Consider the following 15,003-nt stretch of genomic DNA (forward strand, 5'->3'; position numbering starts at 1 on the left):
AAGCCCGGTGAAGGATCAGTGGCTCACCCCAGGTCCCCTCTGGAAGTCCTGCAGTCTAGCTCTGAGGCTTTTGGAAGCAGGGTGATGTAGAGATTCTCAGTTATATCCACAAGGCATGGGGTATAAATGACCTAAGAGTGGTTCTCAACAGGTGAGCATTTTGTCCCCCAGGGAATATTTGACAATGTCTAGAGACGTTTCTTTGGTTGTCACAACTGGGGGAGGGAGAGCCACTGCCATCTAGAGGTTATGGGGGTCAGGGACGCTGCTAAACATCCTATAATACACAGGACAATCTCCCACGAAGAGAATTATTTGGCCCCAAAATGTCGGTATTTCTGAGGTTGAGCAACTTTGATCAAGACAAGAAAAAAATGCTTATCTTTGGCGATCCACGTTTTAAATTTAGACCATAGGAAGATGGCCTCTGAAATTCTCTGTTGACTTTGTGATACTGCACCCCCCAAACTAAAGATGTGTACTCTGCCCTTCTGCTGTCTGCAGGAGACTGAGCCTGCTTTGTTGTTTATAGGTGCACCATGAGGGGAAGCATCTATTTCTAGTTCATGGCCGAGGTACGCTTTCAGCAGCACATAATCACAAGGCTGCACCCCCAGGAGGGGGGCAAGCCCTGCACACAAGAGAAAGGCATTTGGTGTCTCAGTATTCCTGTCCTTGTCACTGAATTTTCCATCCTTGTTTTTGCCAAATTTAACGGAGTTAAAAAAAAAAAAAAGAACTGGGCTGTTTCTCAAGAAAAGGAATTATGCAAATACATTTAAGTTTATGAATCTTCAAGCCAATATACATGAGAGGCCAGAAGGGAATGTGCATTAAATAACAAAGCGAAAATTTCAGCCAGATCCAGAGCTGGGGTTTGAAACGGTGCCTGGCATCAAGGATTTCCAGAGAGTTTGCTCCTCTTCGAATAAGGGAAAGACAAAGCCCCTGTGGGCTGTACTCAAATTTTGAGTTACTTTTTTGAGCTATAGTAGATTATTTGATTTGTAAATAGCATCTGATATTTGGAGAAATGAAACTACAGTGACCTCAGGAAGCACTTATGTGTAAACTAAGCACTAATGTATATTTTAATAGTGTAAGGAAAAGAAGATTCCTGTTCATTCAACATGCCTCCGAGTCCCCAGTGTGCCTTAGGGTAGGTTGACTCCCACGGATTAGCTCACTTCTTGATGGTCTCCTCATCTTCCTCCCTGGGTTTTTCACTCCTTAATTATATGTGTTACAGCATAAATTTAGAGTTCTATTAAAGATGAGTATAGGGACTTGCCCGGTGGTCCAGTGGTTAAGACTCCACCTTCCAGTGCAGGGGGCACGGGTTCACTTCCTGCTTGGGGTACAGAGATCCTACAGGCCGGGAGGTGCCGCCAAAAAAAAAGGATGAGTATGACATTACAAGTGTGCTGTGTGTTAGACCCTGATACGCTTTTCAGAGTCCAGTGCATTTTCCCAGTCATCATGTTCATCACAGCTTATTGTAATCCCTTGTTTTGTCACTGTCTTCGAAACCAGATGTTAGCTTTACAGAGCGCAAGGATCAGGGTATCTTTTTTAGTTCCTCCTGTATGCCCAACACCTAGCACTAGGCCTGACCACTCGTCACACCTCAGTAAGTATTTGTGGAATGAATGAATGAATGGCAGCCTGAGTAATGCAGCACAAGGGAGAGATAAAGTGGGAGTGCAGTTGCTATCCAGTAAGCTTAGGAATCATTTCTTTACTCCTTCATCCCCTGCAAATGGTCCTGTAGAGGACTCATTTGGAACTTTAGCAGAAATGAGCTCTTTGACTCAGAAATCTTACATAAGTTACCAGTTACTGTGTTGAGTGCAAAAAAAATAGGTTCTCAGCAGAGAGTAACGGATGTTCTATAAGTCTCACGGGAGATGCCCTCTGGTTGGTAGAGATGTTTTTCTCCCTGTCCTGCCTGAGGTCCTGCCAAATAGCTGGACATCCTGAATGGGGGCTCACTAAATTCTGATTACCCAAACGAGGTCATCTGAAGCTCTAGTATTATTACCCATAAGGCTGCAAAAACTGCCTTTAGCCAGTCACACCACCTGGATCTGACATTCAGATTCCCAGGACAATTTCCTTCTGTGTCTTATCACATTGCCTACACACTTTACAATAGTGACTAGGCACACAGAGGCACAGTCCCACTGAAACTCTGTGTAGTTGATTACTCACGTGGACAATGCATAGGAGGGATTGAGCGTGGGCTGGGACTCACCACACCTCCCGGAGCCTGGCAAGGCACTATAAACATGGTGCGCATCAAACAGTTAGACCTGGGCTTCCCTGGTGGCGCAGTGGTTGAGAGTCCACCTGCCAACGCAGGGGACGCGGGTTCGTGCCCTGGTCCGCGAAGATCCCACATGCCACGGAGCCTGTGCGTCCAGAGCCTGTGCTCCGCGACGGGAGAGACCACAACAGTGAGAGGCCCGCGTACCGCAAAAAAAGAAAGTTAGACCTTATTACCAAAGAGCTCATAAATCTAGTGGGCGGTGGAGAGGGCACCCAGATTTAAGTAGTATATCTAAACTGCTCCAAATAAATGCTATGGAATAAGCCTTTTGCGTTTTCTGCCCATTCTGGGATTAATTCACATCTGTAGAGTAATATTTATGTGACGGATTTTGAACAAGGTATATCTTTGTTCTCTAAAACATGTTACTTTATTATCTAATATAAAGCTTTATGAAGTATATGGGAATAGGGGTATATGAGAAATTTCAACCAGGTTGACTAGAATGGTAGGGAGTAGGTGGGGAGAGAACAGTGGTTGGGTGACACCCAGATTTCATATATGGGTGACCATTGCCTTCTATTTGTGAATTCCCTTCATCCCTTCACCAGTGCACCCCAGTCAGTTCAGTGCCACTGGAATGACTAGGCTCTGTCTTTAATTCATCTACAACATATCGTCTGCTTTATTGCACTGATTTCCAGTTTGCCTCAGTACATCTAGTTTTTATTTGTTTGTCTGTTTGTTTAGACTGTGCCATGTGGAATGCAAGGTCTTAGTTCCCTGACCAGGGATCAAACCCGTGCCCCCTGCTTTGGGAGCTTGGAGTCTTAACCACTGGACCACCAGGGAAGTCCCTACCTCTAGTTTTAGTTGTGATTTGTTGCCCTAACCAGCCCTAAAATAATCTGTGCAAAAGACTTAACATGGGGCATTTAAGTTGATGTGTAATAAGGTTCCAGCCAACCTTTTTAGCACCATCTCCAGCCTCTGCTTTCACACTTCATACCTTTACTCACAACATTTCCTTTGCTTGGTACATCTGTCCCTCCCTTTTCTCTCCTGTATCAGTGCTTTGCTCACACATTATCTAATCTGTGAATTCTCTGCTCTCCGAAGTTGAGATGTCTTCTGACCTTAAGAATTATCATATACCTCACGGTTGCAGTAGCGCTCTATAGTCAGCCATGAAGTATAGTTGTACAAGTATTCATTTCTCCAATAGATGGTGAGTTTGTAATGGTAAAGATGGTGCTTGCTTTATATTTGTGACCCCACAGCAGTTAGAACCTTGGCGAATAATGCCTTGAATTGATTTGGGGCCTGAAAGGGAGAACATCAAGGAGCGAGGAAGCGGAGCTGGGTCAGAATGACGAGGGCTTTAGACAGTAGGAACTGGGGGCAGCGATGCGTAGTAGGATGAAGACTTGGAAAGATTTATACTTTTGAATGCGGATGATCTGACTGATTTTTTTTCTTTTGTTTTACTTAAAATGCATCTAATTATTTACACTGGAATGGCTGCCATGTGTTACATCAAATGGAGACTTGTTTAATCTCTATGAGAAGATAGCCTAGACATATATGTACTGTGTGTACTCTTTTTTTTTAATTAATTAATTTTTGGCTGCACTGGGTCTTTGTTGCTGTGCGCGGGCTTTCTCTAGTTGTGACGAGTGAGGACTACTCTTCGTTGCGGTGTGTGGGCTTCTCATTGCAGTGGCTTCTCTTGTTGCAGGGCACGGGCTCTAGGTGCGCAGACTTCAGTAGTTGTGGCACATGGGCTCAGTAGTTGTGGCTCATGGGTTCTAGAGCTCAGGCTCAGTAGTTGTGGTGCACGGGCTTAGTTGCTCCGCAGCATGTGGGATCTTCCCAGACCAGGGCTCGAACCCGTGTCCCCTGCATTGAAAGGCGGATTCTTAACCACTGCGCCACCAGGGAAGCCCCTCTTTTTTTTTTTTTTAAAGTCATTTAATTAATTTTTCCTCTAAATATCCTTGTGAGGTGGGATGGGAATTTTAAAGATAAGGGGCTTAGAGGATGTAGGCAAATTCACAGCAATTAAATACTAAATCACATGCCACAGTCACGTTACTGAAACACTTGTGTTTTAGCCCTGACATCACAGCCCCTGCTCTGTCGTGATTGTGATCGCAGGGCAGAATGAGCCTGATGGAGAAATCCCAATCATGACGATAAGATGCCCTTGCCTTGGGAGAGGATTCATCTGGGGTTTTCCTGATGAGAAGTGCATACCTGTGATCTTGCACTTGTCATCATTATCTATCCGCATCTGTCTCTCTGTGTTCCTAATGTGGCTAAATTTTTCAGATTCTTATCACTTGGGCCCAATGCTTGCAATAATCAGCTTCTCTTTCTCCTTTCCAGTCTAATCTGTTTTATCCAGTGTTTCTATACACATTTTTAATTGCAGGGTTGTTTCTTGTATATAGTAGCTATTCAGTTATTGTTTTTTCATAATTGCGATTTTTATTAGCCTCTGTAATGATCGTGCCCTTTTTGTGGACGGTTTTGCAGCTACTTTCCCCATCCTCTTGGCTTATTTATGGAGGCAGCACCAACCATCTAGATTGCAAGACACTGCCTGTCACTCAAGTTCTTGCTGTTCAGTGATAATGTAGTCAGTATGCTTTAATGACCCTGTGAGGATGTATTTTTAATGGAATTGTCCTCAATATTTAGGTGCTCCTGTTTTCCTTGAGGCCAACGTGCTCAGAATACCAGTCTAAACTTCTTACTCTTTCATTACGCAGTGGAAGTCAGACACTTGAAATTAATTTGCCGTCACCCTAAATTTCCTACACCCGGTCTGTGTTTGAATCCAGTGAATTAGTGCTTGCCAGGCTTTGGGCACCGTTTTTCCATGTATCATTTGCAATAAGTCACTTCTGTCTGCTGCACCATCCTTGCTAGAAACTGGGGGCCCTTTATATGTCTTGGGAGTCATAGGGGGGCCATGGGCACCGTCAGCTCTGGAGTTAAAACCTGCTCTGCTTCCAGAAAAACAAGTTGTGTGAGCTTAAGGAGACGGCTTCATTATTATGCTTCACTTTCGCTATTTTTTCTTGTTTTTAGTTTTTGCATAGAGCTCAGTGAGTCTTTGGATATTAGTGGCCAGACATTAGGTGTGGAGAGCCTGTTTTTCGATGATCTTTGAACAGGATCAGCATCAGTTGGGTGCAGGGATCTTCAGCTTCCTTCAGACCGTTGCTATGAGGCCTCCCTCTACACTTGGCTGGCTTCCCAGTGGCAGAGTCCAGCCTCCTCTGTTCCCCTGAGAAGCTTGATTAGCAAATATGCCAGCTCGATGCCCTTCCCGAAGACCTCACCATAGACGCGGCTCCCACTTCCTCCAGCCTCTGTTGCATAAAGCAGCTCTTGTTCACAGAAAACGGGGTTGGCTTTTGAAAACTTCTTTCTTACCCTTGCACACCTTGTATGAATGCACGGAGCGATGGAAGGCAGGAAGTCGATCATTGGTCCTATAAGTAACGTTATTAATTAGCCAGTTCAGACAAAAATTTGCCATGATTAGTTTCATATTGTAAGGTCTTGCCAGTTGCCAGCCTTTATTGTAATGACTTAAAAAGCCAAGGGCCAAGATGGGCCACCTCACCTCCCCAGACCACCACCTACACCAGCCACTGTCTCATACCCTCCACCCACCTGCCGTGAAACATGATGTAGAAAAAATAAATAAGAAAGAGAAGCTGTGCAAGGTAGCAAGAAATCAAAGTACGAAAGCCTCATATGAGAAAGCCTGAGGGCCTTTCAGATGCTCAGTGGACGTTATAGTCTAATGAGAAGATTATAAATAAGTAAATAAACAAAACAGTAATTGATGAGACTGGTGCTTGCTCTGAAGCAAGTGAAACAAGGAGCTGTGAGAGAGGCCATTTCAGAGAGAGTGTTCAGGGAGGGCCACAGGCCTCTCTGAGGGGCGACATTTGAGTTGGGACCACCAAGAAGCCAAGAGATGAGCCACATGAGGAAGAAGCCTAGGAGGATCCCAGGGTAGGAGGGTGTCAGGCAGAGATACCATCAAGTACAGAGGCATTAGAAGACACGGCCTCTCCCCAGGCAAATTAGGACCTGGTGACACTGTTGTCCTCAGCTCTCATCCCTCCTTGCATGCCAGACTCCGACCCCCAAAGATAGTCATCAAACAAAAGAAAGCCTTTTCCCATGAAGCCATGGGGCAGTAGTTCCCACAATCCCCCTCTCTCGGCCAGCGTGGCATTCAGACGATTTTTATCTGGAGTCAGCTCTTGGCTCTCAGGTGCCTTAAGGAACAAAAAATTGTGAATTTATTCTAATCTTGTGACTAAAATTGGCAAGAATCCCTTTTTCCTTCTTTAATTACCTACCTGTTTGCTTTCTCTAAAGGCATGACTGTTCCTAGGGCTGGCCTGGCTGGTAACTAAGACTGAGCGATTTAGGAGAGGTTCCTTGTTCCATGGGACTGTTACACTTTTTGATGTGCTGAGCAGGTGTATATCCTGTATTAGGTAAATTTGCTAGGCTTCAGCGCTCTTTCACGAGTTAGGCAGAACCAGGTGAGAAACATCCTCTGAGGCTGCCACTGACAGGCTGAGCTGCAGGCAGGACGTGGCTGTTGGGTTTGGGGATCAAGGAGCAGACGTCAGCAATTTCATGTCTGGGACCACCAGCGAGATAATTTGCAGCATCAGAAGCCAAATGGACAGGGGAGCATCTAGCCTTTTATCTATAAAATTAGAAGCAATTCTTAAAATGCCCTGGGCTTTTATTGATCTGTTCCCTAATAGCTCTACAAGTAGAAAGTGGAATTTTTAGTGGTCTTTAAAGATCTTGTAAATGTCATCGACTCACTGTCTATGTAACTTGGAGAATAAGGGGAACCTGGAACTAATAAATAAGCCCCAGGCAGTGTTCTGGGGGAAATAAAGAAGGAAAGAAGAAAGTGCCCATAAAAGAATGTCTAATCCCATGTGGATCTGGGAAGGCGACAGGAACAGAAAAATACAGTGACGCTTGGGTCTAGGAAGATGTAGAGACAGTATTGCGTGGTCAGTCAGGGCATGGAGTCAGATTACTTGGGTTCAGATCTCAGCTCCACAGCTGGTACCTGTGTGACTTTGGCAGCTTATTTAATCGTTCGGAGGTTCAGTTTCCTTATCAGTAAAATGAGGACAGTAATAATGACGCTTACTAAAAATATCCATCTAGGTAATTCATGTACAGGACCTAGCAGTGAGCCTGGCCATTTGGTTTTCTTTATTACTGGACAGACCTGGAGTTGAAGAAAGCCATCTCTGGCCAGGCTTACAATGCTTCTTCCTCTTACAAGTATTAGTATCTATTTTATTGGGCAATGTGTGGTCACTAATTAGAGAGCAGTGGGTGGGATGGAAAGAAACATATGAAAAGCAAAGAGCGAAAGAGTCATAAAAAGCAGGACTGCACTAATAACATGTAAAGTGGAAATTTATTTCTAAATTTTTACTTCCTTCTCTCTTCCTTCCTCCTCTGCCTCCTGGCTGTTAAAGGTTTTACTCTGCATAACCTACACCCCAACCTTTGACCTGAATGGGAGCGCAGTGCTGAAGATCGCGGAGGTGAGTATCCGTTTTCCCCAGACGCTCAAGTGCTGCTTGTGTGTGCTGTCTGCTCACAGCTGCTTTACCCCGACCTGGGATAAATGCTGGGGTGGAGCCAAGCCGCAGCAGTGGGGTGAGCCCTTGTCTGATCATTATTGTGGGGAATTTCCGCTACGGAGTTGATCTGTGGGAAGCAGGCTGTGTGGGCCGCCATCCTTAGTCGGTGCTCTGCATGCTTTGGTTTGCTTGACTTGAGGCTTTAGCCATGGAAATAACAGTACCGGTTCTCCCGACGCTGCTACACCTAGGTATTGCCCTTACTATTTTTCCTAAGATTGATGAAGAGAATTTGATTTTTTTAAATGGTTTTTAAGAAACCAAATGTGAGATTTAGAGATGTTTATTGATTAAATTGCATCCCCGTCTCCTAAACCCTGATGAATGCATTTTGTAACGATCATTGGAAAGCCTTCTCTTTTCCATCTGTATTGCAGCCTAGAGTAATATGTACCTTCAGCACTCCCAGCAGTATGTCCAACAGAAAACTTGCTTTCTTGAATATCTGGCATATGCCTTTGGCTTTTGGAAACAGCATCATTCCAAAGCTGTTCTTTACTATGCTTAGAATGAATTACCTGCCACTTCTTGAAAAGAGTATCTTCAGGATTTGTATGTTTTGACAAGACTACACACGTAGACCTCAAGGAGCCAATGATATATTCAGAATTCTGAAATTATAGAGAAAAAGAAAGCCTAACTATCAACAGTCATGGGTATTTTTTTTTTTTAACACTAATGATTATCATTTATTGAGTATACCAGGTAGACGCTTAACACTTAAGGCATGTTTTCTTTTTTCCTCTTTTTCTCATCATTATTGAGGTATAGCCAACAAATAAAATGTTCGATGTTTCGATATGCATATACATTGTGAAATAGTCACCACAGTCAAGCTAATTAACATATCCATCATCATACATAGTTAACATTATCATGAGTAGTATTTATATTGGCTGATACAGGTGCTTTTATGGTATTATGTGGCACTGAAGAGTGAAAATTGAGAGAAAATTATTTTTGAGCACATAGAACATTTTTATGTGTCAGTCAAGAAAAAAAGACAGCTGACCCCTCACTATGACATAAATCAGTTCTCAAATGCGTATGTAGGTAGAAAGAACGCTTTTCTTTACCACATTAGTATGTTTCACTCTATATAAGTAAAGAAATAGAATAGCTATCAGTATTTTTAGTTGAATTTTAAGAGATACTTGTGAGTGATTTGTCATTTGTAGGTTTGCTTTTTTTTTTATTAACAGTGGTAAGAACACAACATGAGATCTTAACAAACTTTTTTTTTTTTTGCGGTACGTGGGCCTCTCACTGTTGTGGCCTCTCCCGTTGCAGAGCACAGGCTCCGGACGCGCAGGCTCAGCGGCCATGGCTCACGGGCCCAGCCGCTCCGCGGCATGTGGGATCCTCCCGGACCAGGGCACGAACCCGCGTCCCCTGCATCGGCAGGCGGACTCTCAACCACTGCGCCACCAGGGAAGCCCCTTAACAAACTTTTTAACTATACAATTCAGTAGTGTTAACCGTAGTGCAGTGTTGTATAGCAGGTCTCTAGAACTTATTCATCTTGCATAACTGAAACTTTATACCCATTGAATATTAACTCTCCATTTCCCCCTCCTCCCCACACCATGCAACCACCATTCTACTCTCTGTTTCTATGAGTTTGACTATTTTAGATACCTCATGCCGGTTTGCTTTCAAAGTGACAAATGTAGTTTTGATCAGAGCAAGAAACAGGATTGGCATGTAAGAGGCTTGTTATTTCTTTGCCATGTGAAGGGACAAGAAGAGAAATGCAGCATGTCACTGCCCAGCCACTGCCTAGCTCGACCCCTGCCCAGGAGGGGTATGGGGAAGGGGATGGGTTGTTGTAGGACTCTCAGGACTGGGGAGGCCACCAGGGATTCCCAAGCTCCCTTTGAGAGGGTGAGGTCTTCATCATCCTCACAGGGATGAGTTTTTGAATGAGAATCTGAAAGATTCGAGATGTAATTCCCGAGCAGCAGATACACACTGCCATGGGCCACCCAAGTCAAGGGTGATTTCAGAGGGGATCTGGAAGCCAGAATAGAGAGTTGGCAGACCTGTCTAGATAGGATGAAACATCAAAACACAGTGGTCTCTACCAGAACCTATAAAGGAAAAATAACTTTTATTTATTTATTTTTTAAATCTCAGCCCAAGAGTGATATAAAGATAAAGGCGTTTGAGCTTGGTGGTGGCAGCGTGGGCTCTCGAGTTGCACTGGTTGGGTGTAAAAATCCTGGCTTTACCACCTCCCAGCGGTGTTGCCTTAGATACCTCCCTGGGCTTGTGTTTGTTCTCTGTGTAAAAGCAATGCTAACAGCGCCTACCTCGCTATCTCGTAGTATGGTTGTGCTGATTAGACAAGAAAGATAGAATCCATGTAAAAAGCTTTCAGTGCAGGCAGTGCAGGCAGCCGCATAGTAAATGCTGGGTCAAGGTTAGCTACTGCTCTCCTGGAGCAGCAGATGGGTGACGACGTCCAGGCTTCCACTAAATAATGTTGACACGGCCAGGACCCTGAAGGGATGGGTCATCAACTGGGCTTAGGTTCCTGAGACAACAGTAGCAAGCTTACTTCCCCTTCTTGCCCCTCCTGCAGCCTCCTGAGATCCCCTAGTTGGAAGAGTTCCCAGCAGAATGTCAGCATGAAGGTCATAAAGCAGGGGTCAGACCATCATGGAAAAATGTGTTACTTCCAGTGCTAGCTTTGACTTATTGTTCAGGATGGAGGCTTCGGACTGCATTCCTCTGAAGGAAGGACTTGGCAGAGATCTTAAAAATAAACTTTTCATCCTGTATTTGATAGCGGGGACCTTCCCTTGACAGTGTGCAGGCTCCCAGAAGATGTTTTTAGGCCCCGCCTCTCCTATAGATCCACAAGAAGGTCCTACCACCTCCCTGTCCGTGGTGGAACTTAACAGTTGAGGCTGCAGGTTCCCCCAGCCCTCACTTAGGTGCCCCACTCTTTTCTGGTGACTGGAAACATCAGCAGATTCTCCAGCCTATCAGGGGGATGGAGACTGCTTTGTAAGGACCACAATGGTCACCCCTTCAAAGTGCTTTTGATAAATGGCAGTGTGCAGGATCACTCCACTGTGCTAGCCTGCACCTGGCGTGGACACCAGGTTGAAGGGAGTAAGAATCCAACTCTTGCAGCTGGCCAGTCCACGGGTAAGGACATCTGCACGCCAGGCTGCTGAGAGAAGCAGAGGACGAGCATGCAGATGCCAGCACCAGGGGCTCACTCTATCCAGTGGCACCGATCAGAAAGCCAGTGAGAAAAACACCCTGGAAAGCGCTCTCCTGCTGAGAATAGTGGATCTTTTATCCATCAGGCTTGGCTGCAACTCACAGTACTTCCACCAGGCATTAGCTAGAGCTCTGGGCTCTCTGTGGCCATTAGAGTTGATCATTCTGAGGAGGCTTGAGAACATAACATCACTCTTGGTGGCAAGAGATAAGTACATATTACATGGCTAAGACAATGTTACATGGCTACCTTTAGTACATATTTAGCTCTCTGCCAGGCACCGTTCTCAGAACTTTCCCTGTATTAGATCATATAATCTGCACAACAGTACTGTTGTACTAGCCACACAGCTAGGAAGTGATAGAACCAGGAAGCAAGACTGGTCGGTATGACTGAGCTTTTGGTCTTTATACCCTGTAGCACGTGCTGTCATAGTTTGGTTGTGGAAGGGACACTCACAGGGGCCCTTACACTTGCCCCGTGGAAATCAGTGGTAATTCTCAAAGGGGCTACCCTTCCCCTCATCCAGACCATTCCCAGGCGTGAGCACCCTGCAGACACAGTGTTGAAGTTAAACTAATCTTGCCTTTTATCTTTAAAATGGATCCTTTTTCTTAAGAGAATAGTATGCCTCAGTTCACCACCAACAATGATTAAAGATCAGAACTGGAGACAGGCTTATACAAGTTTGCATAGGTTCCTGTATAAGGCTGACTATTTTCAGTAGTTACTTGATTAAACTTTGACCTCTCTTTACCCTCCTGAAACGAACTCTCTTACATATGGGATACTTACAGTTGCAAAGCATCAGAGGCCCTACTTTTATGTTGAGGGTTCTCTTCAAAGGCTGCATATTCGAATCACCTGGGAAGTATTAGTAAAAATAAGATGCCTAGGGTTGCCCTAGAAATTCTGAGTTTTTTGGTCTTGGAGGGATCTGGGCAAACAAATTTTGTAAAGGCCTCCGGTTGATTCTACTGCAGAAGTCAAGTTGAAAATCACTGCTCTGATAGTTACTGTTCTCTCCAACAAGCTGTGTTGTAAAACCATATTGAAAGGAGCTGTGATGCTCTAAAGCCTCAAGTGTGGTCCACCCGGCAGATGCATGGCAGCACCTGGGAGCTTGTTAGAAATGCAGGTCCTCGGGCCCCAACCCAGACCTCTGAATAAGAATCTGCCTTGTAATAAGATACCCCGTGGGATGCATAAGCGTATTAAAGTTTGAGAAGTGCTGCCACAAGTGAATATTGGTATAATCTCATTAAAATGAGATCTAAAGATAGTGTTCTGCTGGGTTTATAGACCTAAATCCCAGGCAAGGTCTGCCATGCCTCTTTGCCATGGCTAATCGAGCCCCCTCCACGAAGTAGGGACACCCACACAGCAGCAGAATCCTCTCAGTGGTGGCCCCTAATAAGTACAAGATTTTGACTCTTCTAATTTCCCTTGTCTTTCATCATCTTCTCCTGCCAAATCATCTCCACGTTTTCTCCTTCCCATTTGTCATTGCTTGATATATATCAAACATATTTCTTAAAATGCTTTAATGGTTTAAACTGCCACAGAGCTATCCCACTGTTCCTTCTGAGTATGTGTTTCCGCCAATAAGGCCCTGTCAACCTTTAAAACCATACCTCCTCCCCGAATCCATATTTATGTAATCTGGCATAAGACGAGCATGGAGTAGATCTATTTATATGAAAAGCATAAGAACAATTTATAAATATAAGCTTATGGATCAGTAGTTACAGCTGTTAGATTATTAAGTGCATTATGTATGCATAATTTAAGGAAGGATAGTAGACTTATTGGAAATCATTGTTTACTTCAGATACACATGATAGGTATAAGTATTTTTCTTACATTGCCTACATTTTATATTGCCTCAAATTTGCAAAATAGCTTAGAACCTTTTGGTTTTTCACCATAGAAGTTGCTTAAGAAATCCTTTTTCATCTACAGGAAGCATTAACTACAAAAGAGAGTTATACTGCCACAAAAATAACGGTATTCTGTAGACATAGTGAAACCCAATGATTTTGCAGGTTTTTGCATGTTCTCAAGTGCTTTCTACCTGCTAATTTAGCCTTTGAAAAATCTGCATCTCTATTTTTAAAGCAGGACAGTTCAGCCTAAAACTACCACTTAGCTCCTGGAAGCTTTCTTGGTTGTAGCTGAATTTCTCATAAAAATAAGTCTTTAACTTCAAGAAAAAAAAATCTTTTCTCCTATTGTCACTTTTGATATAGCTAGGGAAACAATTTATAAAAAGACCTTAAAGTAAATCATTTAAAACTCCTGTGGAAATGTTGGGAGAGAATCCACACACTCTCTTCTTTCTTACTCTGTCTGCATTGACTGTTACTCAAGAATAGTGTTTACCCTGGAACCTGTTGATCAGGAAATGGGATGTGTGCTTAAGTATGAAAAATGAGTCTGTTTTCCCAAGGTACTGCTGAAACTATAAAAGGATCATTAAGCGCTGAAAATGTAAATAAGAGGGCAGCCTTCATTTGTGTGTCTAACTTTAACTTGCTTTATTAAACTGCAATAATGACAGTTTTTCAGAATAGGGTCTTCTGTGAAGCAGGAGGAATAAATATCAACCGAATTTAGAATTGGACAGTTATGAAATATCCAACATGTGTTTTCTGTTTAATTTCATGAATTATCATTACTAAAACTCTGTATGGATACAAAACTCTCTTCATTGGTTGAAAGCTGGACGCTTAGTATTTCTCCTACTATTATGCCCAAATGAGCAGATGTGTTGAGTATTCCGAGATAGTTACCTTAACGTAGGAAAAAGCTGTCGAAGCAAAAATCGCCAAGGCCTTGGGAAGAGGTAGTGCATAACCAGAAGCTCTGTGAAGCTGATTTGAAGATGGTTAATGATACTGTTTCATTGGTGAGATTTGGAGCATATTCTCACGCCTGCTGAAGGCTGCTCTGTGGGATTTTTCTAAGTGAGAAAGCCTTGTTTGTAAAGTGTATTTGCTGGTTTGATCTTAGTCATGGGAAACTTCCAGTCTTTGATCCTGTGGCATGTTATCAAGTTCAAGCAGAGTCTCTCTCAAAGACCTTTTTTTTTTTTCTTTAAGATTTTTACTTTCAGGAACCTCCCTTTTTTACTCCATCCATCCTCCATCCCTCAATTCCAAAACAGTGGTTAATAATGGTAGCTACTGATGGTTGAGTTCCTAGGGCATGTCAATAAGTATTGTATTTTCCACACATTCTCTTTTAATCTTTACCATAACCAAGCTATATAAAGAATCCCAGAGAAAGGGAGGTTAATTTGCTTGTCCAGTGATTTTAGGCCAGGAAAGCCCAAAGGTGGCTGGGAGGGAGGGGTCTCCAGGCTGGAGTCTGATTGCACCCACTCCACTTTCCACATGCTTCCTTTGTAAGTAAGCTCCCCCCACTGCTATCTAGACTTATTTTATATTGATTTGTTTATAAATAAAAAACAATATTGAAGAAATTTTTTTTTTAGATATTCAAATCTAGACTTTTTATATTTCAAATATGTGCTGTTAACCACTATGCTATACTATTGCTTCCTGGCTACCCTCAGTCTTAGAAAATGTTAGTGAAATCTTGCCATATTAATATAGCAACTGACTGAAATTCTTTGGATTCTTATCCACTTTGGACCTTTACCAAGGCATTTAGTTAGAGAATGGCTGTATGGTGGTTTTACATGTAAAGCAGAAGTGTTGATGCGTTTTACTTTTTTCGTGACCGTAGATTCAAGTGACCATCGGGCATATGCCACTTTC

The 15,003-nt window shown here is 43.4% G+C and overlaps 1 protein-coding gene across 1 annotated transcript in view; it reads left to right on the forward strand.

Annotated features, from left to right (window-relative positions):
• Nucleotides 1-15,003, forward strand: part of ARFGEF3 (ARFGEF family member 3) — a gene marked incomplete at its 5' end in the record, with an annotated part of 182,678 nt that overhangs the window by 65,525 nt on the left and 102,150 nt on the right. Inside the window, one exon of the mRNA XM_082669258.1 lies at nt 7,819-7,887. Within this exon, the coding sequence (XP_082525384.1) occupies nt 7,819-7,887 (69 nt within the window). The remainder of the gene's footprint in view (nt 1-7,818; nt 7,888-15,003) is intronic.

The sequence above is a fragment of the Grampus griseus genome, assembly GCF_964374135.1.
Source record: "Grampus griseus genome assembly, chromosome: 13".
Taxonomy (NCBI): domain Eukaryota; kingdom Metazoa; phylum Chordata; class Mammalia; order Artiodactyla; family Delphinidae; genus Grampus; species Grampus griseus.